Consider the following 25971-nt stretch of genomic DNA (forward strand, 5'->3'; position numbering starts at 1 on the left):
GAGGTCAAAAGAAGAAAATAAATATTTGATTAAATTATGCTTAAAAGTCCATTATAAAAGATTGCAGCTAAGTACAAAATATACTTAACGAAGTAACTTATATGATAAAATTTCATTCATCTCAAAACCTTAAAGCATTTAGTATCATTATGTCCAGCTTTGCATATCTGTATTGAATTCTTTTTAAAAATTCATGAGGGGCTAAAAATAAGCCTTAATGGGGATTGCATGGGTGGCTCAGTCAGTTAAGTGTCCAACTTTGGCTCAGGTCATGATCTCATGGTTCGTGGGTTTGAGCCCTGTGTCGGGCTCTGTGCTGACAGCTCAGAGCTTGGAGCCTGCTTCAAATTCTGTGTCTCCCTCTCTCTCCGCCCCTCCCAACTCATGCTCTGTCTCCCTCTGACTCAATAATAACATTGAAAAAAAATTAAAAAATAATAATAAGCCTTAATAATGTCTTCAGGTTACTGGGCCAGGATTTCCTAAGTGAAGTTTCGGACATGTGGGAGTGTGGGGAAAGTAGGTTGTGCAAAGGGCTGCAGATGAGAAGGAGGGTGAGTCCCTGGGCCTGTGTCATTCTTCTAAAGACACGCCCCTGTCACACTGGACAGGTCGCTCAACTACAATGCACCACATTCCCCCACCTATGTAATGAGAAAGTAGGGGAAGGTGATTATAAGCTCTTTTCCAAGCTATAATTCTAGGATTATTAATGAAGACAAGGACACATTCGTTACCTTTTTAGGAAAAGAAGAATATAATACCAAAGAAAAATATTTGGAACTTGACTTCTGAACAGTGTAACATAAAATAAATTGCTAAAATGAAAAGTTAGGAATGTTCGATATAACTAAGTAGAAAACTATTCACTTCACTTAATTCTTCATCCAGGTTTTCATCAAGTGAATGATTAATGTAAAAGATTAATCCCCTCTCATATTTCTGCGATCCATCCTCTAGTGGCCAGTCTGCTCGGGTTAAAACTTCAGCCATAGACAAACCAGACATCTTATAGTACGGCAAGGCAAGGTGGGAATACTGGGTGTCAAGCCTAAAGGGGAAGGAAGCAAAAAAACCCTCAAATCTGTCATTTTTAAGCTTGGACATCTAACGTACTTGATAATAAAACAGATAATGCTTTCCAGATGACATAAATCTCAAAATACTCTTCTACTGCCATTAGTAGTTGGAAGAAGTTCCTAAGGTTTATTCCACAAAATCATTCTAATTAATATAGTTTCCTTTTGCATGCTCATAATAAAAACAGAAAAAGAATTCAGTAAGTGAATTTTAATATTTATAATGCGGCTCTAAAATAATGGTGTTGATAGACAGGAAATGTCTATTTTGTTAATTTATACTCATTCCGTGCGTCAAGTAAGCCTTTGAAATGATCATATACAAAAAATCTATAAAGATCATTCTCAAAAATAAAAACCACTATTCATCCCAGTCCCTTCCTGAAATCATAAAAGCACTGACTACTAAGATTAAAGTCACAGACCAACCAGTATCTCTCTCTGAAGGCTAACAGGCAATAAAGTAGTAATAACAGCTGTCTGAGGGATTTTCATGGCCATGACTGTGCCCAGAAAGCCTGAAAGAAATTTAATTCCTAAATTAAGCAGAGGGAGACTCGTGAACTCAAGATTCACTGTTCGTCTAATAAACTGTAATTCCTAGGGGTGCCAGGTGGCTCAGTGGGTTAAGTGTCCAACTCTTGATTTTGGCTCAGGTCGTGAACTCATGGTTCGTGAGTTTGAGCCCTGCATCGGGCTCTGTGCCTGGTTGGGATTCTCTCTCTTCCTCTCTCTCTGCCTCTCCCCCACACATGCTGTTCTCTCTCTCTCTCTCTCTCTCTCTCTCAAAATAAACTTTATTTTCTTTATTATTTTTTTAAATAAATAAACTTAAAACAATTTGTAATTCCTTGAAGGCAGGAAACAGCTATGTTCATCTTGGAACCCTAAGCTTAGCACAATATCTGGCACAGAGTATGCTCAAAAAATGCTTGTGAAATGAATGAATAATTGAATGACCTCTCTTCATGCCTTCTCCCATTCATCAGGTAAGTACCAGAGATGGAAAAACTAGTAAGTACACCCAAAGCTCAAGATGGCTTCTTTAACAAGTTTCCAAGAGGCATCACTGACCTGCTATAGCAGTCTCCAAGGTGCCCACAGCTTTCCTTAAATGCTTCCAAAAGCTCTGCTTTTTCTCCAGGTTCCAACTGACTGGCATCCATCAGGGCGGCCCTCACTAACAGATGAGCCTCACTAAGAAGGTGGATGCAGCTCTGGGTCTTTGCAGTCTTGTAGGTATTACTGTAGTCTACCTGAAACAAAAAACGGCAACAGCTGATGTTACTGCAGAAAGACACCTAAAAGTTTCCTGGTTCTTAAGAATACCTATAGATTTTGTTAGTAAAGTTAATATTTGGACACATTAAATCCTAAAAGCTAAAGAATGGTTATTTATCATTCTGATAGGGCCTAGATGAAGTGTTCTTTTCCCTCACAATCCACAAGCCAGTTTAATACATACAGGGCTGTAAATACTCCTCTGTTAAACAGTGCTAATCATTAGAGAAGGAACAAATAATATTGTAATACTAATAAAACTGTTAACTTGGCAGTGATTTGATCACAGTTTGATAAGGCCAACAAACATATGTGAAACAGTTAACTTTTTTTAAGTTCTGTGATTTAAATCTTTCTCCAGTTTAGACTGAGTATCCTTCCTTTATTGTAATTTCAGTTGGTAAATTTAGGTTCTACATCTATTTCTATAGCTCACAGTGGGCTGATTAAAATTATTGCTAGCTGATCTGAATCAATCAGTATTTTCAGACTCCAGTAAGCAAATCACCTAGATGAAGTCTAAGACTTTCAGTTAAGCAAGATTAAAAGGACCGGGCAAAGCTGATATAATTATCAGCATTAAAATGCCAGGGATAAATCAGGCAAAATCAAAATTAACATCACCAGTGAAGGGCACAGATATCATGTGCCTCCTGATGTAACACCCTGAGACAGATACAACATTACCTGCCACTCATTCTGGATGTGAATGAGAATACATAGCCTGAATCTAATCAAGAAATAATAATAAAAAAACTTTAAAGGTAGAGGGGCAAAATTTATTTTCAAAAATACCTATGCCATAAAAAAACAAAGACTATTAAATTATTCTGGCTTAAAGGAAGCTAAAGAGACATGACAACTAAACATACTACCTGATAGACTGGACTCTGTACTGAGGAAGGGAAATGTTATGAGGTCATTACTGAGTCAAACTGACACAATTAGAATATGTGTCACGTTAAATTTAATAAAGCATATGACTGTACTGTGGTGGTACAAACAAATGTCCTGATTCTTAGGAAACATACCATGAAGTATTTAGGGGCATTAGGCTATGACGCATGCACTCTACCTTCCAATGGATGGTGGGGGGTGGAGTGTGTGCGTGTGTGTGCGTGTGTTTAGAAAGTGCAAGAGTACAAAAAAGAGAGAGAGAAGCAAAGGGGTAAAATGTTGACTATGGATGAATCCGTGTGGAGAATATACAGGGTTTTATTTCTGCTATTCTTATCCTTGCCACTTCTCTGTAAATTTGAAATTGTTTCAAAATAAAGAGTTAAAAACATTGCCAGGGATGAGTAGGCAGCTGTCACTCTTAAAAAAAGGAATAAGATACTCTCTCTGGGCTCCTACCCACAGGACAATGCTGCAGATGCTGCAGGACCCCAGGACAATCTGCTAATATTTCAAAGAAGAGTGAGACAGGGATAAATGATCTAAGGTATCTTTCAGCTCCATTTCCTGGTCTTCTGCTAGGGTTCAAAGTAAAGGTCAAAGGCTATTTATGTTTATACTGGTTAATCGATCCTCTTAGGAGGGTGGGTATGCATAAGGAAGTCTTATTTTAGTAAAGGGAATTTCTACTGCTCCTCAAATGTCAGGAGCCATGAAAGTGAGAAGGTGAAGAAAGATACACACTCTACTGTCAGACAGAACTTGAAAGCTGGTTGGCTGTGGCATGCTGAATGCGTGATAATTAGAATCTATATCTGGTCATGGATTCCACTCTAAATTTCTACAAGTAAGAATTGGAAGTCTGAAAGGAGTACCATTTCCTTGTACAGTTGTACTGGTGAGATCGTATCCACAATATACAAATTCCACCCAGCCTCAGCTACAGGAGGTGTTTTAAACTTAACATTGGTTCCTTTCCTAGAACTGAAAGCAAAACAAAGGACAAGAATTGAAAGATAAGACACAGTATTAATAAATGGCAATTTTAAATGGTAAATATGAGATACCTAAAATGAAATAATTATGAAACCATTTTCATTTACTATTTTCTTCAGTGATTAGCTGTACAGTTGATTTTTTATAGAACATTAGTTCTATATGTAGTTCACAATGCTACATAGGCCTACAGCATTTAATATTCTACAGCTCTCATGTATTGATAAGCCAATTGCTTCTAATTTACTCCACAAAAACTCTTAAATGGGCAATAAGGTTAAAGAATAGGCAAGACCCCTCAAGAGGAAGAGAGACTTGGCTATGAAAATCTATGCCCAGTACCTCTCCTGCATATGGCCTTCATGAGTCCGGCATGCCTTGTGCCACAAATCTAAGCAGAAGCTCCAACAGAACAATAGGCCAAATACTCAGGGCTGCTAGGAAAAGGCCGAAGACACATATAACCATGGGTCTGCTTCAAACACTATCTTATCTCTTGCTTTCACCATGTGATGCATTTTCTTTAGTATACAGTCTTTTTATTTTATTTTTTAAAATTTTTATTCTTTAGTATACAGTCTTTTTAAAATGTAAACCTCTGACCTAATCAACTTCCAAATAAATCAGAATTTAAAAAATAATTTAAAGATGGAATATTTTAAAAATGTCAAATGTGCAAGACTACAAGTTATTCTTCCTCTTGCCAGAAAGCTTTTAGAATCAGTCAGTCTCAGACCATTCTGTGTACACTCTCAATGACCCATTACCCAAATCAACCTCTGATTATTCCTGTCGGTGGGACAAAGCACACGTGAAAAAAATTCAAAAAAGCAAAAACTTAGGTTAAAAACAAAAATTGGCATTTGGGTGGAAATACAGCTCTTCCTTGACTTACAATGAGGCTATATCTCAATAAACCCACATAACTTGAAAATATCATAAGTCAAATACACTTAACCTCCTGAACATCATAGCTTAGCCTAGCCTATTTTAAACTTGCTCAGTACACTTATCTAACAGCAATCATCTAACACAAAGTCTATTTTATAATGAAGTGTTGAATATATCATGTAATTTATTGAATACTATACTGAAAGTGAAAAACAGAATGGTCATATGGGTAAGAATGGATATAAGTGTATCGGGTGTTCACCCTCATGATCACATGGCTGCCTGGGAGTAACTGCTGCCACTGCCCAGCATCATGAAAGAATATCACACCACATGTTGCTAGGCAGAAAAAATCCAAATCAAAAATCCAAAAAATCAAAATTTGAAGTACAGTTTCTACTGAATGGGTATTGCATGCAATACCATCACAAAGTCAGAAAAATTGTAAGTCAAACTATCATAAGTCTGGGACCATCTGTACACTATCTGCTTCTCTCCCTGAAGACAAATTTCTTTCCTGATTAAATTATGCATAGGGGAAGATGCAAAAAATAACAGTAATAATCTCATCCCTACTGCTAAATTCACAGAATAGATAACGTTGAACAGAAACATAACTAGTCTGGAATTAAACATTCTATTCCAAAGAATGTAAAAACAGGAGACCCAAGAGTCAACCAGAGATTAGTGTTATCAAAATGCAATTTAATTTTAAGGTAGATCAGCACATACCTATACATCATGAATGAGTTTTAAGGTAAGAGATATGTTATTAATTTCTTTTGAATTTAAATACCAGAAAATAATATTTGGATAAAAATGTAAACACCAAAAGGTCAAAGAAAAAAGTAATAAGAGCCTTGTAGCTTGGATTAGCATTCGAGACTCTGTCTTTTCTATTAATTACACCAGAAAGCATGTTCTTTAACTTATCTAAAATACCATAGATTTTGGGGCGCCTGGGTGGCGCAGTCAGTTAAGCGTCCGACTTCAGCCAGGTCACGATCTCATGGTCCGGGAGTTCGAGCCCCGCGTCGGGCTCTGGGCTGATGGCTCGGAGCCTGGAGCCTGTTTCCGATTCTGTGTCTCCCTCTCTCTCTCTGCCCCTCCCCCGTTCATGCTCTGTCTCTCTCTGTCCCAAAAATAAATAAACGTTGAAAAAAAAATTTTTTTTAATACCATAGATTTTTATTAAAACTATTTTATAATTCATTTTCTTCTAAAATTCCAAGGTCAATTATAAAGGATAGTATGGAAATCATTAGAACCTTCTTTTCTTTCTCTGGAAAAAAAGACACCATAGACAAACCATCTAATCATTCAAAGTTTTGATTTTAAAGAAAGATAAACTAGGACACAAAATATACCAGTAACAATTCACTCCAGACACTTTGGCAGGAATGTATGGAAGTGAGGGGATGCTTACAGGAGCCTCTTGGGTGGTTCTCTTCTCTCTGGAATGGCTTCAGGGTCTGCCTTGGTCAAAAGTATGATATGGTTTTTAAAGTGGCAGATGGCTTTCAAGCCTATGAAAAGCTGTATTCTTAAAGCACAGACATCCATACTGACAGGTGGGCAAGCCTAGTAACGAAAAAAAAATTACAACTTTAACCAAGGAATAAAAGGTACATCAACTTTAATCTTCAAAAATCAGTCTGTTTATTTGATAAAATCCTGTTCCCCTCACCAACCCCTCCAAAAAAAAGAAAAATCCAAATTCCTATTCTTATCAGAGCAGGAGATTATCCTGTGTAAAGTTATGTAACCAACTACCTATTCCATATGTGCCTGTCAAAGAGCTACTCAGTATTTGCTGACTGAGTGAAGGCAGACAGCGGTGTACATGAGCCCCTCATAGCTGTGAGAACTCCTGTGTGGCTTACCGTGTGGCTCCAGGAGTACAGCTGTGGGCTGGTAACCTGCCCCCTGGAGAAATCCCCACTAACAGTGGGCTGATTTGGGGAAATGCCCAAAGGTGGCTTCTAGGAAAAATGAGACACTATAAAACGTCATTCTACAGTACAGACAGAACATAAATGGTTTCTTAGTGGATGGGTGTGTACAAGAGAAATGCTTGCATGTTCAGATGGCCCCTGACTGTTAACTCCTTAGGTGTGAACATTGCCTGGAATGGATGACAGGCTGGTGTGTCAGGTATACTGGAGGAAATCCTGGACCAGGAGCCACAAGGCTCCTGTCACTGTAAGGGAACATTAGTTCAAGTAGAATGGATGAGATAATAAAAGAGCTGCTTCTGTGAGCTCAGAAAATGATGCTGCCAGACCTGTGCTCTCTCTTGCATTAACACTGTTTTGATTCTGAGCTCATTTTCATTGTCCTTTTGTACAAAGTGATTCGGGAAACACCTCCATCTATTTTTTCATTCCTAAGAATAGATAAGATGGCCTTAGCTAGTGCTGAGGAGCAGGAATCTCAGAGGAAAGGGAGGTAAGGTGTACACTTTGGACCAGATTCTGAGGTTGTGAAATCTTTCCCAGACACCAGAGATCCCTAAGTCTGAGTTAACAAGAGTGTGTGCTCTTTCAGGTGGTATCTATGATCTCAGAATGGTAGTGTCGCAGGAAGTGGGGAGCCACGGGGTGCAATAATCACTGTCCTTCCCTCTGCCACCTTCAAGAGGCCTGACCTCAAGGGCAACATCCCCAACCAGCTAGCTGCCTGTTTCTCTTCTTTTTTATTAAAATAATTATTTATTCATTTTGAGAAAGAGAAAGAGAAAGCAAGTCGAGAGGGGGAGGGGCAGACAGAGAAGGAAAGAGAGAATCCCAAGCAGGTTCTGTGCTATCAGCACAGAGCCAGATGCTGGGCTCAAACTCAGGAACTGTGACATCATGACCTGAGCCGAAATCAAGAGTTGGATGCTTAACCAACTGAGCCATCCAGGTGCCCCCGCCCATCCCTCTTCTTATCTCCCTCCTTCTCTTCCTTGTTCCTTCCCTATTGTTTTAGGAGACTCTGAGAAGACCTGGAACATGATTTAATTTCAAATGCAGATTGATCCTACCTCAATCTATTATGTACCCCTCACTCCAGCATCACCACCTATGTAAGCTTATGTCTTTCTGAAGTTCGAAAAACAGAAAACAAAAAAGCAAAGCAAGGTGTGGAGAGAAGTAGAATGGGACAAAGAATCTGTCAGCTTTCCATTTTTACTAGGGAAATAAACTTTACTTCTAAAATATGCTCCTAAAAAGGCTATGTGTGTATCTTAAACACAGGCAGAAAGGCATGGGAAAGCTGTGATTCTGGTTTCTTAAGAGGCTGAAGGGAGGTAGCATGCCTGGTCAGCAGCAGAAAGCTACAGGCAGGCCATGGCGTGAAAGAGTTACTGAGAACTCAGATCATATAAAACGCTACCACAAATCAGAATTTGGGAGACAGTGATAGGAGTAGAGAACCTCAGACACATTAAGCACTACAAAGTGCTGGCTTATCAACATAACCATCATGACTGAATACTTATTTTTCCAGGAAAAGGTGTTCCAGGTGCCAGATAGACATAAACTGACTTATGAAATATAAGCCATCATAATTTGGGGGTTTCCTGAAGCATGTAGCTTCATAACAAACATCCATTCAAGTACCTTATACCTCAGGTGAAAGAGAAATGTGACGATATCACACAAATGATCAGTATATTGCTGACAACAGAAATTCAAGGTCAGAAAATATAGAATTTCGGGGCACCTGGGTGGCTCAGTTGGTTAAGCATCTGACTCTTGATCTTGGCTCAGGTCATAATCTCACGGTTCATGAGATCAAGCCCCACCTCAGGCTCTGCGCTGACAGCATGGAGCCTGCTTGAGGTCCTCTCCCTCCCTCTCTCTCTCTCTGCTCCTCCCCCACTCCCTCTCTCTCAAAATAAATCCATAAACTTGGGGGGAAAAAAACAGAAAATGTAGAATTTTATCGTAAAACTGCCTACATTTATTTTGTAGTCAAGACCTTTTCAGAGACTAAGCATATTCTCACTAAAAAGACCTTTTCAGAGACTAAACATATTACTTCTCACTAAAAATGAGGTTAATGATCTAGCATATCTATTAACTCTTAGATTAAGACTACATAATTACATTATAGGCATATCTGATAACAGTGTAAGTAAGTCATTTTCATGCATTTGTGTTCTGAAACACACTGATTCCCGTACTGTTTTGTTAATAGCTATGTACGACTGCCACCAATATTTCCATTACAGAAGAATAAAATTGTAGTATACCATAGTTGTGAAGTACTATCTCTGAAGTTACACGATACATGTTCTTTACCCAACTTTAAAAACTATGCGCTATACCTAAATTCCGAGGAAATATTTCCAAAGCAATCTCAAAAATTGCCATTTAAACCATGAATCACAAAATGCTTATTATTTGATGTGCAAAAGTAGCTTAAGACCTCGGATGTTCACTGACTTTGACCCAAGAGCAAATCTGCAAAGATTTATATATTCCTTTTTGACCTTCAGGTTTTGCTGTGGTCATAAACCAATTCTAACCTTCAGGGTGGTATCCACGTATGGGTCTTCCTCACGAGCTGCCGCCGCACTGCACCGCACTGTGAAACACTGCAAGTTGTTGCTAAGGAAGAGGAGAGACACCACTGAGCAAAGCAGAGGCCAATAACCAACATGCCCGTACTTTGGAAGATATCACAGAGGCGAACAGAGCAACAGTGAGGGTGAGGGAAGGCTCAAGTGTTCGGCAAACCTGATTATTAATCTACTTCTTAAGAACCTCAGAATACTGTTGAGTGCTTTTAAAAATATACAACTGGTTCCCACCTCTCATCTAGAAATCATAATCTCTAAGAGCTGAATCTAAACATGTACATATCTACAAAGCCCCATGTGTGGCTCTGCTGTGTGCTCCTAGTTAAGAACCATGGATCTGGCTCAATATCTCATTTTACAGAAAAAAATCATGCCCTCAGGATCTGCCCAAGGTACAAAGAGATGACTATCAAAGCCAAAATTAGAACTCCAGTTTCCTGACTACTACCTCTATCCTACTCATCTCAGGATGAAATTGAGCCTGGATTGGGCTATACAACACACTTAGATTATGCAAATACATATCCAATGGTAGAACTGAAAATCATAGACTCTCTGAGGGAATCTTTGGAATTAATCACTCCCGGAGGTTGTTTTAAAGATGAAGGCATGGAAGGTTCATTCATGACTGGTCCAAGACATCTCCGAAGGACAGAGCCAAATTAGATCCCAGTTCTCCCTACTCCTCACACTCCTCTAGTTCTTTCCACAAGCCCAGGCTGCTTCTGCACAGTAAAACGACGCAGGGACCCCACAGTCAGCACATAATAGATGCCTGGTGACTGGTGAATAAGTCAACCCTCCAATACTGACATTAAAAACCGTTAAGAGTTCACTTAGAAACTGCTACAAAACCCCTATTTTATAGTCTCTTTAAAAAATTTATTTATTTTTGAGAGAGAGACAGACAGACAGAGCATGAGTGGGGAAGGGGCAGAGAGAGAGGGAGACACAGAATCCAAAGCAGGCTTCAGGCTCTGAGCTGTCAGCACAGAGCCCGAAAAGGGGCTCAAACTCATGAACCACTAGATCATAACCTGAGCTGAAGTTGGATGCTTAACCAACTGAGCCACCCAGGAGCCCTGCTACAAAACCCATCTTGTAGTGAGTTCACAGAAATAATTTTTAGAAACAAATTAAAAAGTAGGAGAATTAAAAATGAACTGTGTTGAAATAAAAAAATAGAGCACTAAAGCAAACCTAGCATTGATCTTATAATAGAAGAAATACTTCTTCAATATGGAAGGCATTTCTGACATTTTCACAGTTGGGAGACTGTACATCAGTCAGGGCACTCTCCCTCTTTTTGGGGGGGGGGCTTCCACTATAGCCTCAGGCCACTGCCATCTCTATTTCCACAAAGTTCTAGGACATGAACTCTGGAGTCATGACAATAGCTGGAACAATAGCACCACCACTTAGAAATCAGGAATAGGGAGTTAGCACCAGGAAGTAAAATGAATTAGAGAGGACTTTGAGACAGTGAGAAGCAAACAAGCACCTGTGGTAGGGCCAGAATGACAGGTGAGAGTAGCTACAACCATAAAGATAAATGGCTGTTAGGGTCCAGAAATTAAAAAGGCTGGTCCTCTGACTCACCTCCACCTACAGTAATCCCGCTATTGGCTATTGTTGGAATACTAAGCAGCAGTAGAAGAGAAGAATGAAGTGAACTGAAGAATGTTGGCATGGAAAGACATCCAGGGTATGCTCCTAAGTGAAGCAGCAAGGTGGACATCATATGATCCACTTCCATAAAAAACAAATCATAGTACTAAACGTACTGTTTGTTTTTTTTTTTAAAGTTGGATGAATATACACCAGTTGTTGACATGGTTGACTTTGAGGAGTAGGATGGGGGGAGGGGGGGAGGGGCTTTCCCATTTATATAAGGATGACATTTTACATGATTTTATTGTTCTTAGTTTTTTTTTTTTTAATTTTTTTAATGTTTATTTATTTGTGAAAGAGAGAGACAGAGCACGAGTTGGGAAGAAGCAGAGAGAGAGGGAGATACAGAATCCGCAGCAAACTCCATGCTCTGAGCTGTCAGCACAGAGCCCGACATCAGGCTCAAACTCACCAATGGCAAGTTCATGACCTGGGCCAAAGTTGAATGCTTAACCGACTGAGCTACCAGGCACCCCCTGTTCTTAGGTTCTTTTTTAAAAAATTTTCTATTGCTTTTTTTTTTAAAATATACCAGTCTTCAAGAAACTTTTCAAGACAAACTTATGGGTCAAGATATTTCTAAAATACATACCTATTGGATAAAGCAGTATGTAAAAATGAGTTCAACAATATAGGATTTTAAAAATAGGTGTGGGGATCCTATTTAGGGGCACCTAATGTGAATTTAGGGGCACCTGGCTGGCTCAGTTTGGTTAAGTATGACTTTACATCTACATAGTCAGATAAAGATGATAGTGTTTTTGTATCAATATTTTGGGACAGAAATTAATATTTTATTTCTTCTTTCTCCCTCTAGTTTTTCTTTAGTTTCTAAGATGGTATTGTTTCCTAGGTTCTTTTGCATCCTTGAAGATCCTTCTATTCCTTCTCTCACTTTCTAAGCATGACCTTCACCAGAGTTTAGTTTTCCAACTACTTTTCTCTTCTACACACTCTTGGGGGCCATGCTCACTGCTTTGATAATCAGCTCTTTTTTGATGGTAATAAAACATACATTTTCCTCTCTTTTCTAATCTTCGGTCCTGTGTCCAAAAGCCTACTTAACATTTCCCCTTAATATTCCCTAAGTGCCTCCAACTCAAATGCCTAAATTAAGCTTCTCTTTTGCCCCACCTTACACCAGCCTCCATTCTTTCATAAAAGCAGACTCTGGTGGGGTTTTCCATGGCTCTCCATTCCCACCATCCCATCAGAGACCAAGTCTTGTCATTCTCTCGCCAAGGCCTCTCCCATCCATTCTTCCTTGTCCTCTCACTGCTACTGCCCTGCCCAAATACAGTCCCTCATTATCCTGCCTGAACCATTTCAATAGCTGATTCATCTATGTTCAATCCATCCCCCATAACAGCCACCACTAATTTTCCTAAAACAATGCTCTTACTATATCACTTTCTTGATCAAAACCCTAAAAAATTTCCTTAATTTTCAAACCCCTGAGCTCTCTCTCAAGCATTATTTGTAACACTTCTCTGCATTTCAGCTTCTTCACAGTTCACAGTTAAAGGACATCACTATGCACAACACGTTGGACATGGAGACTAGCTACCTCCAGGATGTTCACTTAGGAAACACACAACAGCATTTCTCCTTACACCAGACAACGGGACGAGAAGGCAGCAACCACAATATGGGTGAGTAGCAGAATCTCCAGGTGAGTTCTATGCTGTCAGAATATACTTCCTGTGGCTACTGATACCACCACTCAGTTGAAAAAATAATTAAAAATCACTGTCCTATGCAATTAATTAGTGGATGCTCCCGCAAAACTAGATGTAGCCTTTGTTTATAGTCTTCCCTCTATCTAGAATGCCTTTCTCTTCTAATCTACATCTGTCAAATTCCAACTAGCTTCTCTCACTTCAAACACAAAAAACTTTCGGTATGACTCAGCCAGAAGTAATTTCCCTCCTCCCAGTACCTACACTACTTTCACAAAGGCTTAAAATATTTTTCACAAATCCCCTAGTATTTGTGCCCCATGTATGTGTCTCTGGCCTTCTCTTATGCTATTGCTTTAGAAAGCAAATACTGTACCTTATTCACAGTTGCTTGGCCAGAGGGCCCAATGCAGTGGCTTACACATAATCTAAGCTCAAAAAACAGGAAATAGAACCAAAAGCACCAGTTACTGCTGAGATTAAAAGAAATGAGACAAAAATCCTGCTCAGGAACCCAGGTTACATGCCATCATATTAGGGTAAGGCAACTCAAAAGGTATCTGCCACCAATTAGCCAAATGTCCTTGTCCATCCCAACCTCTGGATTATTTCCCCATTTGTACTAATCAGAGGGTGGAATCAGGTAGCCTTTCTAGCTCCTTCACAGTTCTAAGCCATTATGAGATAACTCAACTCATACAGAAAGAATACAGAAAAATTAGGAAATCTAAAAAGAAATCTAGAGATGTCCTGACTGGCTCCACTGACTTTTCATTGAAATTCTCTATGAAAATATTTCCTCAGAATGAACTGTATACTTCCTTACAAAGACCCCTAGCCAATCTAAGAAAATAAAACAAAGGCAAAACCAGACTCTAAATATCTGGCATTGAAAATGTAGATATGGGCCATCAAAAGACAGAGACACATCATTAATTTATAGTACTATATATAATTTCACACAATTCCCATTTAAAGATTTAGGAAGCATGTCAGGAATTTACAGAAGAGTAAGTGACTCCAAGGCTAGCAAGTAACACTGTAACATACCTTGTAATGACATGCAAAAATTGTGGCGTGAGCACTGCCTGCTGAGACTTCTCAGGATACTGGTAAACTGACATTAATTCAACAGATTTGACAACCATGTAGAGATAGCCCACATGAGGTAATGAGAAAAAACAAAAGAGACTCAGCAATTCTTTTTCCTGAGACAATTTTTTTCTATCAGAAGTAGGAGAACCTGCATGAAAAAAATGGGGGAGAAATACCACGAAACCAGTAAATAAAGGGAATCAATATCTTCACTTTTCTAAGTAAAAAAGTCTATCAGTGGATAACCAAAGAGTTGTTTAGGGAATGCCAGTAAGAAATGAAGAGGGAGTGACAGAATTAAAATATCACCATTTTGCAACCCCTAATAAATCAACAGATCTAGGTAATAGTCATCAGTGCTATTAACATCACAAAAAGAGTCAATCAGATACCAGGTACCTTCCAACAGAAGTCAGCATGACTTGTGCTACCCAATCATCATCTTCATAAACATCACCATCATCATCATCTAATCAAGACTAGGTCTAGACCAGCATTGTCAAAAGAAATATAACATGAGCCACATATGTAATTTAAAGTTTTCTAGTAATCACATTTTAAAAAGTAAAAATAAACAGGCAAAATTTTAATAATGTATTGTATTCACCCATCATATCCATATTACCGTTTCAATGAGTAGTCAACAAAAAAATCAATGAGATATTATATATATATATATTTCTGTACTAAGTCTTCAAGATATGGCATGAATTTTACACCTAACACTATATCTCAATTTAGAATAGTCACATTTCAGTGCCCAACAGCAGCAGGTGGCTAACGGCTACCATACTGAACAGTATAGTTTTATATCTAACTACCAAATCACAAGGAAATATAGGAGATACAGGAACATGTTAAATGACACTGTGGGGAGTCAATCAGCAAAATTCAGATTATGGGAAATTCTGTGGTATTAATCCAACTTCTTGCTAAATCGACTGCAAAGAAAAGAGAGGAAAAGGGAGAAGTTGACCCTCTAGCAAGGCTATGGGCCCTGTCTGGTCTCCAGCTTTGTCTAACAACCCCCTCTCCCTTGCTCTCCTCCCTTGCTTCTCTCAGTTCCTCAAATATAAGATTTTCCCTCTACCACAACACCTTTGTTGCTTCCTCTGCACCAACCCTATCCCCAAATCAGCCTTGATTCATTCTTCAGATCCTCTTTCTCAGGAAGCCTTCCCTGACCCCTAGATGAGATTAATATCTTTATTATAGGCTCTCAAGGCAGGGTTCTTTTCCCACAGAGCATTCATTTCAGTGTGTAACTGTATACTCCTTTTTGTGATTATTCAGTTAAAATCTGCTTCCCCCCACTCCCAAGACAATAAGCTCCACGAGTGCAAGTACTTTGCCTAGTACTGTTCGTTACTGTTCCCTAGTACTCAGCCCAATACCCAACACAGTAGGTAATCAATACATGTTTACTAAAAGAAAGAAAAAACTAAAGGAAGAACATGTTTCTAAAACTAAAAGATGAACATGTGTAATCAGAATAATATTTATATCGTTCGTTCTCTAGGCAAGATCTAAAGATGTTAAGCAGGCCAGAACTAAGCATAAAACCCAATGGCAATTCTCAGTCTTGGCTGCCCATTAGGTTCCAGGGAGCTTTTAAAAACTACTGATGCCCAGGTACCATAGTTGACCAATTAAGTCAGAATCTCCAGCATGTGGAGCCTGGGCATCAGTATTCTTAAAAGCATCCGAGCAAACCCCATGTGCAGCAAGGCTGAAAACCACTACTCTGAATGAATTTCCATTCGGTCCACATTTTCCACCTTGTTCATAAAGCCATCCTAAGAAGCTCCGCCAAATACCCAGCTAAAACTCAGCTAAACCCCGGCTATAAAAAGGCTCCAATTTCCCTTTTTGGGCCAAGTAATCATTTCAAAAACAGAAACGGCTTTTGTCTGTCACGTCTTCTCCATGGCTTCTCCTAGCAGATACAACTTCCCTTTTCAGTGCTCACAGGAGCACTCCTTAGCATTATTTGCTAAAGAACTTGTGTAAGGTCCCAGGGAGACTCAGTAGAAGAACCTAACATAATACCCGCAGCAGTCTTTCCTCCCAGCCCAGAGCCTTTTCACCTCATTACGCCATTGCACTGACATACTTACCTGTTTGGTAAATGGGTAGCAGCTGAAGTGAGTGCAACTTGATGTCATCAGATAAGACAAGGGATGAAATATCAGGAGCAAAACGTCTGTGAGTTTAAAAAAAGAGAGAAAGAAGGAGATATCTAATTTCCGTGTACTTCTAAGCACGTAAATACATATTAAATGCTGGTAAACAAAAAGCTTTCTAATACTTATAAAGCAGGTGCTGAACGTGGTAATATTTTATGGTTTTATCATCTAATCCAGTTGACTCCAGTGTAACAGATACTCCAGACTGGCTACTTTTTTCACCAAGAAGTTCCACAGGCTTTTGACAGATAACAAAATCATCTGAGTCAAGCTGCAAAGTTTCATTACTGATGCCTTAAAAAATAAAATTTAAGAAAAGAGTTTAATAACTCCAAGTACTACTTGAGTGAAAATTAAATTTCACAACATCCTCATATCAATTAAATAGACATACAGTAACTTTATTTATTTATACATACGGACATCTCATATGTTTACAAGGCACTATGGTTTTGAGAAGCCTAACATTTCCTCATGTATTCCTCACAACTGATAAAGTACAACAGGATATTATCATCCCAATCTTATACATGAGGAAATTGAAACTCAGAGATGGTATTCCTAACCCAAGGCCATTCAACTTGTAAGTATGAGACCTGGGACTAGAAACTCCTCCTCAGCTCTTCCATTATTTCTATTGACAGATATATGCTGAAACACACTGACATGCTATGGAGGAAGATATGGGCAGCCAGATCATAAACCAAAATCCCATGTATTAGGAATAACTGAATCTATAAATAATGTGGCTTGGTGGTACATATATATATATTAGTGGTATGTATACACACACACACACACATATATGTGTATGTATATATATACATATATATATAATTATATATATATGTATATATATGTATATATACATACACATGTATTATATATACATACTATGTATGTATATATACATACATATATATACATATATATGTATATATACATACACATGTATTATATATACATACTAGAGCCCTTCAGATATTACCAGAAGGGTTTTCTCTACACCTAAAATAAGAAAGCAAGCTAAATTCATTTACCTTCTGTCTGTTTCATTGGATTGTTGATCTTAAGTGGCTGGTAGTTAACACTCTCTCCAGTTTTAGGGTCTGACTCCAGTTTCACGATTAAGACTTCTAAGTCTGACATGAGAGCAACATATCCAACACAAAATGAAATTTCAACAGGAACGATATTATCTATGTGTATAATTAAAGACCGTTCAAAGTCTAATATTGAGAATTCTTCACTAATGATCTGATACTTCAAACTAAATAAGACTAACTTATTTGTGCAACCAACAAGAAGGTCTCCTTTCACCGGGCAACAGGAAATGCACAAGGGGGCCTCAGAAAGCGGCATTTCAATAATAGACATCTGGTCTCTGAAGGTGTCGCTGAAGGGTGCCTCCACTTTATGTCCAACCATTCGGATACACACACGACAGTTTTCAGTCCTTTTACTTCTCCAGTTCACATATGCACGTAGAAACGTAGCTTTGTTTTTCTCTTCAATTGCTGCCAAATAGTCTCCTGAGAAGAAAGTAAGATTACACTTAGAATGTGTAATTAGAAACAACCACTTACCTTGTGCCATGAAAAGGAACTATTAGTGAATTCTAATGTGAATGGTTGAATTAAACATTGACTCAAACAAAACCTTAATCAATAGGATCTCAGGTATGTATGTGTGTGTGTGTGTACGTATATATATATACATGTGTATACATATGTGTACATGTATATATATACGTACATATGTATATGTATATATACATTTAAAACATGTTTTTAAGTGTTTTATTTTTGAGAGACAGAGACAGAGCGCGAGTGGGGGGGGGGGGCGGATCAGAGAGAGAGGGAGGCATAGAATCCAAAGCAGGCTCCAGGCTCTGAGCTGTCAGCACAGAGCCCAACCCGGGGCTCAATTTCACAAACTGTGAGATCATGACCTGAGCCAAAGTCAGATGCTTAACTAACTGAGCCACCCAGGTGCCCCCCGGATCTTAGGTATATTTTTAACTGACATTAGGCATTTAGGTTCTGAAATAAATCTCTCCCCATTATGTCTTATGTGATTCATGTTGCTTGCATAGAAATTTTAGTTTTCCTTATCTTAGCTCTGAATGTTTCCTGTAGGTTGAACCCCGCTTCTCACAAGTCACACTTTCATGTCAACTCTGAGAAACAGGATAAAGCTGAACATATTGAATAAAACTTAAATCCAATTGATTTTCCCTCAACTGTTGATTTTATATTTTTTAAATTATAATTTTGTAGTTATTCTCTGTTGTGAGAAATCAAAGTGGTAAAGAGATGCAAAATGAAAAGTATAAACCCTCCCCTGCAGTCCAATCTGTGAGAAGCCAGTGTTAACACACACAGCTTTCTCAAATACACATAGATCACAGAGTAGTGTTTTGTCTTTCTTCTTTTTCACCAAAATGGAATCACACCGAATATATTTAACAATCTACTACTTCTAAAAATTACCAATAAATCTTGGCCTCCAGGTCAATACATGGGTATCTAACATCCTTTTATTAAAATTATCTGCATATTAGATGTATACATGTGCCATAATGTATTTAACAATGCCCTATTGATACACATTCAAGTTTTTCCAGTTGTTCTGCCACTTTACTTCATGCTGTAGTAAATAGGCCTATACCTATATTTATTTCCTAGGGGTTTGTTTCAATGGCATGAATTCCAAAAAGTGAGAATATTGGGCCAAAGAGCAGGTACGTTTTAAATTTTAAGATGTTGCCAGATTCAGGGCATCTGGGTGGCTCAGTCAGTTAAGCATCTGCCTCTCAATTTCGGCTCAGGTCATGATCTCACAGTTTGTGGGTTTGAGACCCGCATTGGGCTCTGTGTTGACTGCACAGAGCCTGCTTGGATTCTCTCTCTCCCTCTCTCTCTGCCCCTCCCGCACTTGTGTGTGCATGTGCTCGCTCTCGCTCTCTCTCTCTCTCTCTCTCTCTCTCAGACACACAAAATAAATAAACTTAAAAAAAAAACCCAACTCAAAAAAAAAAAAAGATATTGCCAGATTCTATCACAATTACATAACAGGAATTCATGTTGCCAGCAGCATCGTTTGAACATGCCTGTTTCCCCATATCCTCACTAGTACTGACTCAATGTGATGGGGAAACATGGACTCTTAAGGTTATTGTAAGTTATAATTTTCAGACCATTTCTAAAGCTGGCCATCTTCTCCTATGTTTATCAGCCATGTATAATTTCTCTTCTGCAAGTTATCTACTTTATTAGGATGTTTAATTTGTTTTCCTTATTAAGAAATAGCAGCTCTCCGGGTAAAAGTGATATTAATCTTTTGTTGCTCATGAATAGCAAATTGTTTTTGGTAGTCTATTCTTTGACATTTGACTTCACTTATGGCATCTTTTACCATAGTAAAAATAGTCAGATATGTATGTAGTCAGATATGTATCATTTCCTGCTTGGCCTCTGAGTTTCCTAATTTGCTTACACAGTCTCCTATGTCCTCCAAATTACGTAGTTATATTCTTACATGTTCTAGTTTAGCCGCTTCTTAATTTAAATTTTTAATCTTTAGAACTTTGAGGGGGAGAAACATCAAGGTTTTTCCAAATGTAGAATCTACTATTTACTAACAGTATTTGGTAAATAAGTCCTTTTCTAATGAACTGAAACTGAAACGCTGTTGTTAGCATAATGACTTCCCATAGACACACAGCAAGCAAGCAGCCCCTTTCTGCAGACACTTACTGGGCTGGCCAGGTCCCCTCCTTGTCCGAAATGAGCCAACCTTCCAGAAGGGCAAGGCTTCTCCTGATGCTAGTTCCTCTGATACCACAAAAATGGAACCTACACCTTTCATTCCCTGGGTATCTTGGCAGAATATCTAAACGTACCCTGCAGGCTTCATAAATTTGCTCACTCTATTCCAGAGAAGCAGTTTGGATGGAGTTGGGTCCAAAGATGCCTTGTAGCCTCCATCTTCCTAGAATTTCCTCAGTACATGATTTTTGTTTTTCTTTTTTTTAAGTTTATTTATTTTGAGAGGAAAATAGAGAGAGAGAGAGAGAGAGAGAGAGAGAGAGAGAGAGAGAATGTGGGGGAGGGGCAGAAAGAGAGAGAGAGAGAGAGAGAGAGAGAGAGAGAGAGAGAGAATCCCAAGCAGGCTCTGTGCTGTCAGCGTAGAGCCCAACATGGGGCTCCATCCCAAAAACCGTGAGATCTTGATCTGAGCTGAAATCAAGAGTCAGATGCTTAACTGACTGAGCCACCCAGAAGCCCCTCAGTAAGTGATTTTTTTTATTTTATTGTGGTAAAATATACATAATGTAAACGTTACCATTTTAACCAGTTTTGGGTGTACGATTCAGTGGTATTAAGTACATTCACATTGTTGTGCACCAATCACCATCATCCTTCTCCAGAACTTTTTCATCTTCCTCAAAACTATCCCTAAAACAATAACTCCCCATCCTCCCCACCCCCCCAGACTCTGGCACTGACCATTCTACCTTCTGTCCCTATGAATTTGCTCACTCCAGGTACCTCATGTAAACTGAATTGCACAATATTTGTCCTTTTGTGTCTGGCTCATTTCACTTACCATAATGTCTTCAAGGTTCATTTGTGTTGTAAAATGTATCAGAATTTCCTTCCCTTTTAAGGCTGATTAATATTCAATTTTATGTTTACTCATCTGTTTAAGGACACTTAGGCTGTTTCCATGTCTTGGCTATTAGAAATAATATTACAATGAACATGCAGGCATAGATCTGCCACATGCCACATTTTGTTCATCTTTTCCTCAGTTGATGGACATTGGGTTGCTTCTCCTTCTTGGCTCTCAAAAAAAAAAAAAAAAAACCAACGCTGCTATGAACATTGGTGTGCAAGTATCTGGACAAGTCCCTGCTTTCAATTACTTTGTTTCTATACTTCCAGAAGTGAAATTGCTGGATCATATGGTAATCCTCTATTTAATTTCTTGAGGAACACCACGCTGTTTTCCACAGCAGCTCTACCATTTTACATTCCTGCATTGCACAGGGGTTCCAATTTCTCCACATTCATATCAACACTTGCTCTTTTCCTTCTTTTTTTAAATAACAGCCATCCTAATGGGTGTGAAGTGGTATCTCATTATGGGTTTGATTTGCACTTCCCTGGTGAAAATAATGGTAAGCATCTTTTCATGCGCTTGTTGGCATCTGAAGAAATGCCTATTTGCCCATTTTTGAATTGGCTTTTGTTGCTGTCATTAAGTTATAGGAGTTCTTTATATATTCTGGATATTAATCCCTTGTCAGATATATGCTTTGCAAGTTATTTTCTTCCATTCTGTGGATTGCCTTTTCAATCTGTTGTTAGTGTCCTACTGTCTTTGATAGATGCAAGAAAGTTTTAATTTGGTGATATCCAATTTACTTTATTCTTTTGTTGTCTGTGCTTGCATATTCAAGTTAGTAAATGAATTTTAAAACCAAGAATATTTTTTTAGTTAAATAAAATTGTTTTATTCATGCATCTATAAACATACACCTATTTAACTGATAAAGCCTATATACCTTTTATATATAATCTCCAAACTGTAGATAGTGCCCATACTGTTTTCAGCTTAATAACTTGTTTTATAATAATGAATTAGAACTTGCTAAGTGTGTTTACCTGATGAACATTATGATCAGACATTTAGAGTTCTCTCAGTTAATCCTCACAACAAACCTTCATGAAACTATCTCATTCTCCACTTTATAGATCAGGAATCTGGGACTCAGACAAACTAGGTAACTTGCCTAAGCAACACAGCCAACAAATGATAGAACTGGGACTCAAACCTGGATCTGGTTAGCTCAAAAGCCGATGCTTATTCCCCAATAATGCTATTTCTCAAAATGTTAAAAAAGAGATACAAGTCTAAAGGAGTCTGTGGAGGTTAATAGCTCTTTATGAAAGACAGAAACTAAACTCTTTTTCAATTTAATTTATTTAAACAGACGAAAACAGTTCGCCTATTTCTCCCACTGCCCCCACCAATTAGCTTTGTTTTCTTCTGTTGTCTTTCTAGTTTTAGATTCTACATATAAAAAATCATATTGGATTTGTCTTCCTCTGTCTGACTTATAAATTTTTTTATGCATTATACGGTCAGGACTTTATTCTACTTATTTTACAACAGCTTCTGTCTTCGTTAAGTAAATTAGAAAAATGTTCTCATATTTATTCTTTTTTTAATGTTTATTTTTGAGAGCGTGCGTGCGCGTGCAGAAACCGGGAGGGGCGAGAGAAAGGGAGGCAGAATCTGAAGCAGGCTCCGGGCTCTGAGCTGTCAGCACTGAGTCCAACATGTGGCTCGAGCCCACAGACCGTGAGATCATGACCTGAGCTGAAGTCGGACGCTTAATCGACTAAGCCACCCAGGCGCCTCTCTCATATTTATTCTTAAGCTAAGAGTCACTGATTTTTAAAAATAAGAAACTTCCTGGTTAACACTAATACAAGATTAAGGAAAAGGCAGCACTCCTGTGACAAAATTGACATCAGAAGGCAGAAATAATATACAATGCATCAAAATATGTTTTATGGCTTTAGGAAAGTTAAAAGACTGCAGGGCTTGGGAAGGATGTAATAGACTCATTTAATACGCTTGTGCTAAAGAACAGGCAATGAGGGCCATGTGGTCTTGTCCTCCCTGCCCAACCACCTTCAGACACCCCATAAACAAGTGTCCAGCATGAGAGCTCCCACACAACACTCAACTCTGGCTACCAGGTCTTTCTCCTTTGAGAGCAGTAAGTTCTCACATCTCCTCTTCCTCAGTTCACACACAAAGCCTCAATTAAGTTTTCATTACTGATAATGATGTTAGGGGCCCCTGTCCTTCAAATTTCTATCTACATTCTCCCTACCACCCCCAAATTTTTTAAAGGAAGAATAGCATCCTGCTAATTAGAGATTAAAAAATGAAAATGTTTTCTACTTGGGTAAGAGAGCTGCAAAGCACTTATAGTAAATATAAATGGCTGATGTAAAATTCATTCTGTGTTTGACAGGGGGAGATTTGCTACAGAGGAAGACCCTAGGCACTTAGAGCAGGAATTCCCATGTCTAAATTACTGTGAATGGGAAGAAAGAAACCAAAAGGAAAAAGCTGGAAAGTGGAAGACAAGTTATCTGGATATCAGCATAGCGGGGAGTCATCTTTGTGTAGAATAATAGAAGCTGTACCCAGGGGTTGTACCCGGTCTTCTTCAAGTTGAGGATTGAAAGTTACCCTTGAGCTATCTGACCCATGCTAAGGCACATACCACATGACTCCTGAACTTTCTTTAGGACAGCCAACTGGATTATAAAAACGTCTTTGTTTTTCAAGGCCTCATTAATCAGGTTATCATGCTACTCGCTGCTTAGAGCAGCCAGTATGGCTCTAGGTGGTTCTCAATCTTGGCTAAATATTAGACCCACCCCCGTGCTGGGCCACACCCCCGAAAACTGACAGTTTCTGTGAGGTTGTGGTCCAGGCATCAGCACTTTTTCAAGTTCCCCCAGGTGATTCTGATGCACAAGTAGTGACATCCAAGGGTCCCCAGAATCACCACTACTGACAGGCAAGAAGACCAGAGGTTTACATAATGTCTGCCGCTTCCAATTCTAGAATAAACATCGATTTGGAAGACTAGGTCAAATCATGTAAATATGTCTGCTCTCTCTGTCTCTGTCTCTGCCCCTTTCTTTCTCTCTCTCTCTCTCTCTCTCTCTCTCTCTCTCTCTCTCTCACACACACACACACACACACACCCCACACCTTGAAACTGGGGAGTTTGCCACTCAGTAGAGCTCTTGAAGGTGAGAACCTCCATGCTTAAAAGGGGAGCCAGATGAGGAAAACTACCAATATTGAAAGATGATTAAAAGAAAGATTTCAGTAGAAATACCCAAATCAGAATCTTCTGCTGATAGAGAACACACAGATCTAATGAGTGGCTTTCAAAAATATCTGTGGATCAGTGGGGGCTTCTGTTGTTGTCTTCACTAGTCAAAAAGCAAAAAAAACAGCACAATAAGTTGCTCATAAAGCAAAGACATCCAATGTTTGAGGCTGTTTTTTCTCTTATGGTTGCAATTAATAGTCGGGCTTTTCATTTTTAAAAATATGTATCTTTACTTGACAAAATGACCAGTCATATATATCATACTATGGATGATACCCCATAGTTTTTTACTGATCCACAAAATCCCAATGTCTGGAAATCACTGATCTAGTAATTCAACTTTTTTTTTTTTAAACAGAGACTGAGACCCTAAAGTTTCTATAAACTCACACCCAACCAGTTGCAGACACAGTAGGAATTAGAATGAGATCTCCAGTCCTCCAAGTTCATGCTCCCTACTTTATTAGTAAGCCCCTAAGCCATAGGCTTTTCCACCATAAATACTGCCACTTACACATTTACACCACTCTTGAAAACTAGAAATCCAACTTTAAGTGGATTATTAGGCAGTTAAAAGAATCCTATGATAAATCCTTCTGTAATCTAAATACCTCCTATTTTTAAATATTGAATTTTTCTAAAATAGAATATACTCACACCTGATATATCTCTTGGTGCTGCTTCACATTTCGGTGGGAAAAGGGTAATGGGTGTTATTACACCATTTTGTCGGGGGCGGGGTCTATGGCCTGAGTTCCACTTACATAGATTTAAAACCCAGCATATAATGTGAGCTTTCAAAAACCGACAAGAAGTCGATAAAGGTATAGATGTAAAAGGACTGGCCACGAGTTGGCATATTTATTGAAGCTGGAAGTACTGGGGCGCAGGATACTATTCTCCCTACTTTGGTATGTGTTTGAAATTTTCTATACTTTTGAGTTTGGGTGTTTGGAGTTTTATTGTTTGTTTTGAAGTGTCTCGGCTGAGTGGAACCCAGCCACCCAACCACGGGCCTTTCTCCTGAGCATGCGAGATAAGGAGCAGTCAGATGCAATCCCTCCCCACCCCCCACTAGAAGCAGGCGCTCACCTGCGGTTGCCAGGACTACCACGGCGCAGCTCAGAGCACCTTCAGCAATCAGCCGCCGGACCCCCAACACCATCCGGCAAGTTCCGGGAAGCACGAAGTCCTCTCCCCACCCAGAGTGCCGCCGAGGACGCTCGGTCCTCTAGGAAGGAGGCCCCAAGCTGGGGTCCAGGCACCCCTTGGCCTCGCCATTACTCACCGGCCTCGCTGTAGGCCAGGCACAGCACCCTGCCCAGCGTGGAAAAGGCGCACCTCGGCTGGCACAACTCCTGTCCCGCCACTGCGAATGCCTCCACCTTACAGCCTGCCGCCACGAAGAGAGCGTCGCGTCCGCCGCCGCAGAACCGCTCCGGCTCCAACTTGCAGGGCACCACCTGCTGCGACCCGAACGGGTGCAGATTGTACAGCTGCACCATCCTGGCGACCCACTGCGGGGCAGCCCGGCGGGGCGGCTCCCTCCTGCACGCCCCGCGGGGCGCCTGGAGACCCCGTGCCGGTCACCGGAGCTGGACCACTTCCGCCAGCGATTGCACAGAGCCGAGTCACGTGAGCTCCACCCGGGTCGCCTGCGGCTCCCCTTCTTAAAGTGGCTGCTAGTTAC

General features: G+C 39.4%; 1 protein-coding gene across 7 annotated transcripts in view; it reads right to left on the reverse strand.

The window, feature by feature from the left end:
• The window catches only part of HPS3 (HPS3 biogenesis of lysosomal organelles complex 2 subunit 1), a 39056-nt gene extending 13085 nt beyond the window's left edge, over window positions 1-25971 (reverse strand). For 3 of the 7 annotated variants that reach the window (XR_006299468.1, XR_006299469.1, XM_043595168.1), the window contains exons 1-10: window positions 25570-25951; window positions 17386-17877; window positions 16468-16639; window positions 16277-16362; window positions 14115-14307; window positions 9661-9742; window positions 6571-6725; window positions 4133-4241; window positions 2154-2335; window positions 871-1051 (exon numbers count right to left, since the gene is read on the reverse strand). Coding sequence is in view for 3 of the 7 variants with exons in the window: in XM_043595168.1 (XP_043451103.1) it covers window positions 871-1051; window positions 2154-2335; window positions 4133-4241; window positions 6571-6725; window positions 9661-9742; window positions 14115-14307; window positions 16277-16362; window positions 16468-16639; window positions 17386-17877; window positions 25570-25786 (1869 nt within the window). In the remaining 4 variants the exon portion in view is untranslated. Of the gene's footprint in view, window positions 1-870; window positions 1052-2153; window positions 2336-4132; window positions 4242-6570; window positions 6726-9660; window positions 9743-14114; window positions 14308-16276; window positions 16363-16467; window positions 16640-17385; window positions 17878-25569 lie in introns of all 7 variants that reach the window. The other 4 variants (XR_006299470.1, XR_006299467.1, XM_043595166.1 and 1 more) reach the window with 3 other exon arrangements.

This window comes from Prionailurus bengalensis, chromosome C2, assembly GCF_016509475.1.
Source record: "Prionailurus bengalensis isolate Pbe53 chromosome C2, Fcat_Pben_1.1_paternal_pri, whole genome shotgun sequence".
NCBI classification, from domain to species: domain Eukaryota; kingdom Metazoa; phylum Chordata; class Mammalia; order Carnivora; family Felidae; genus Prionailurus; species Prionailurus bengalensis.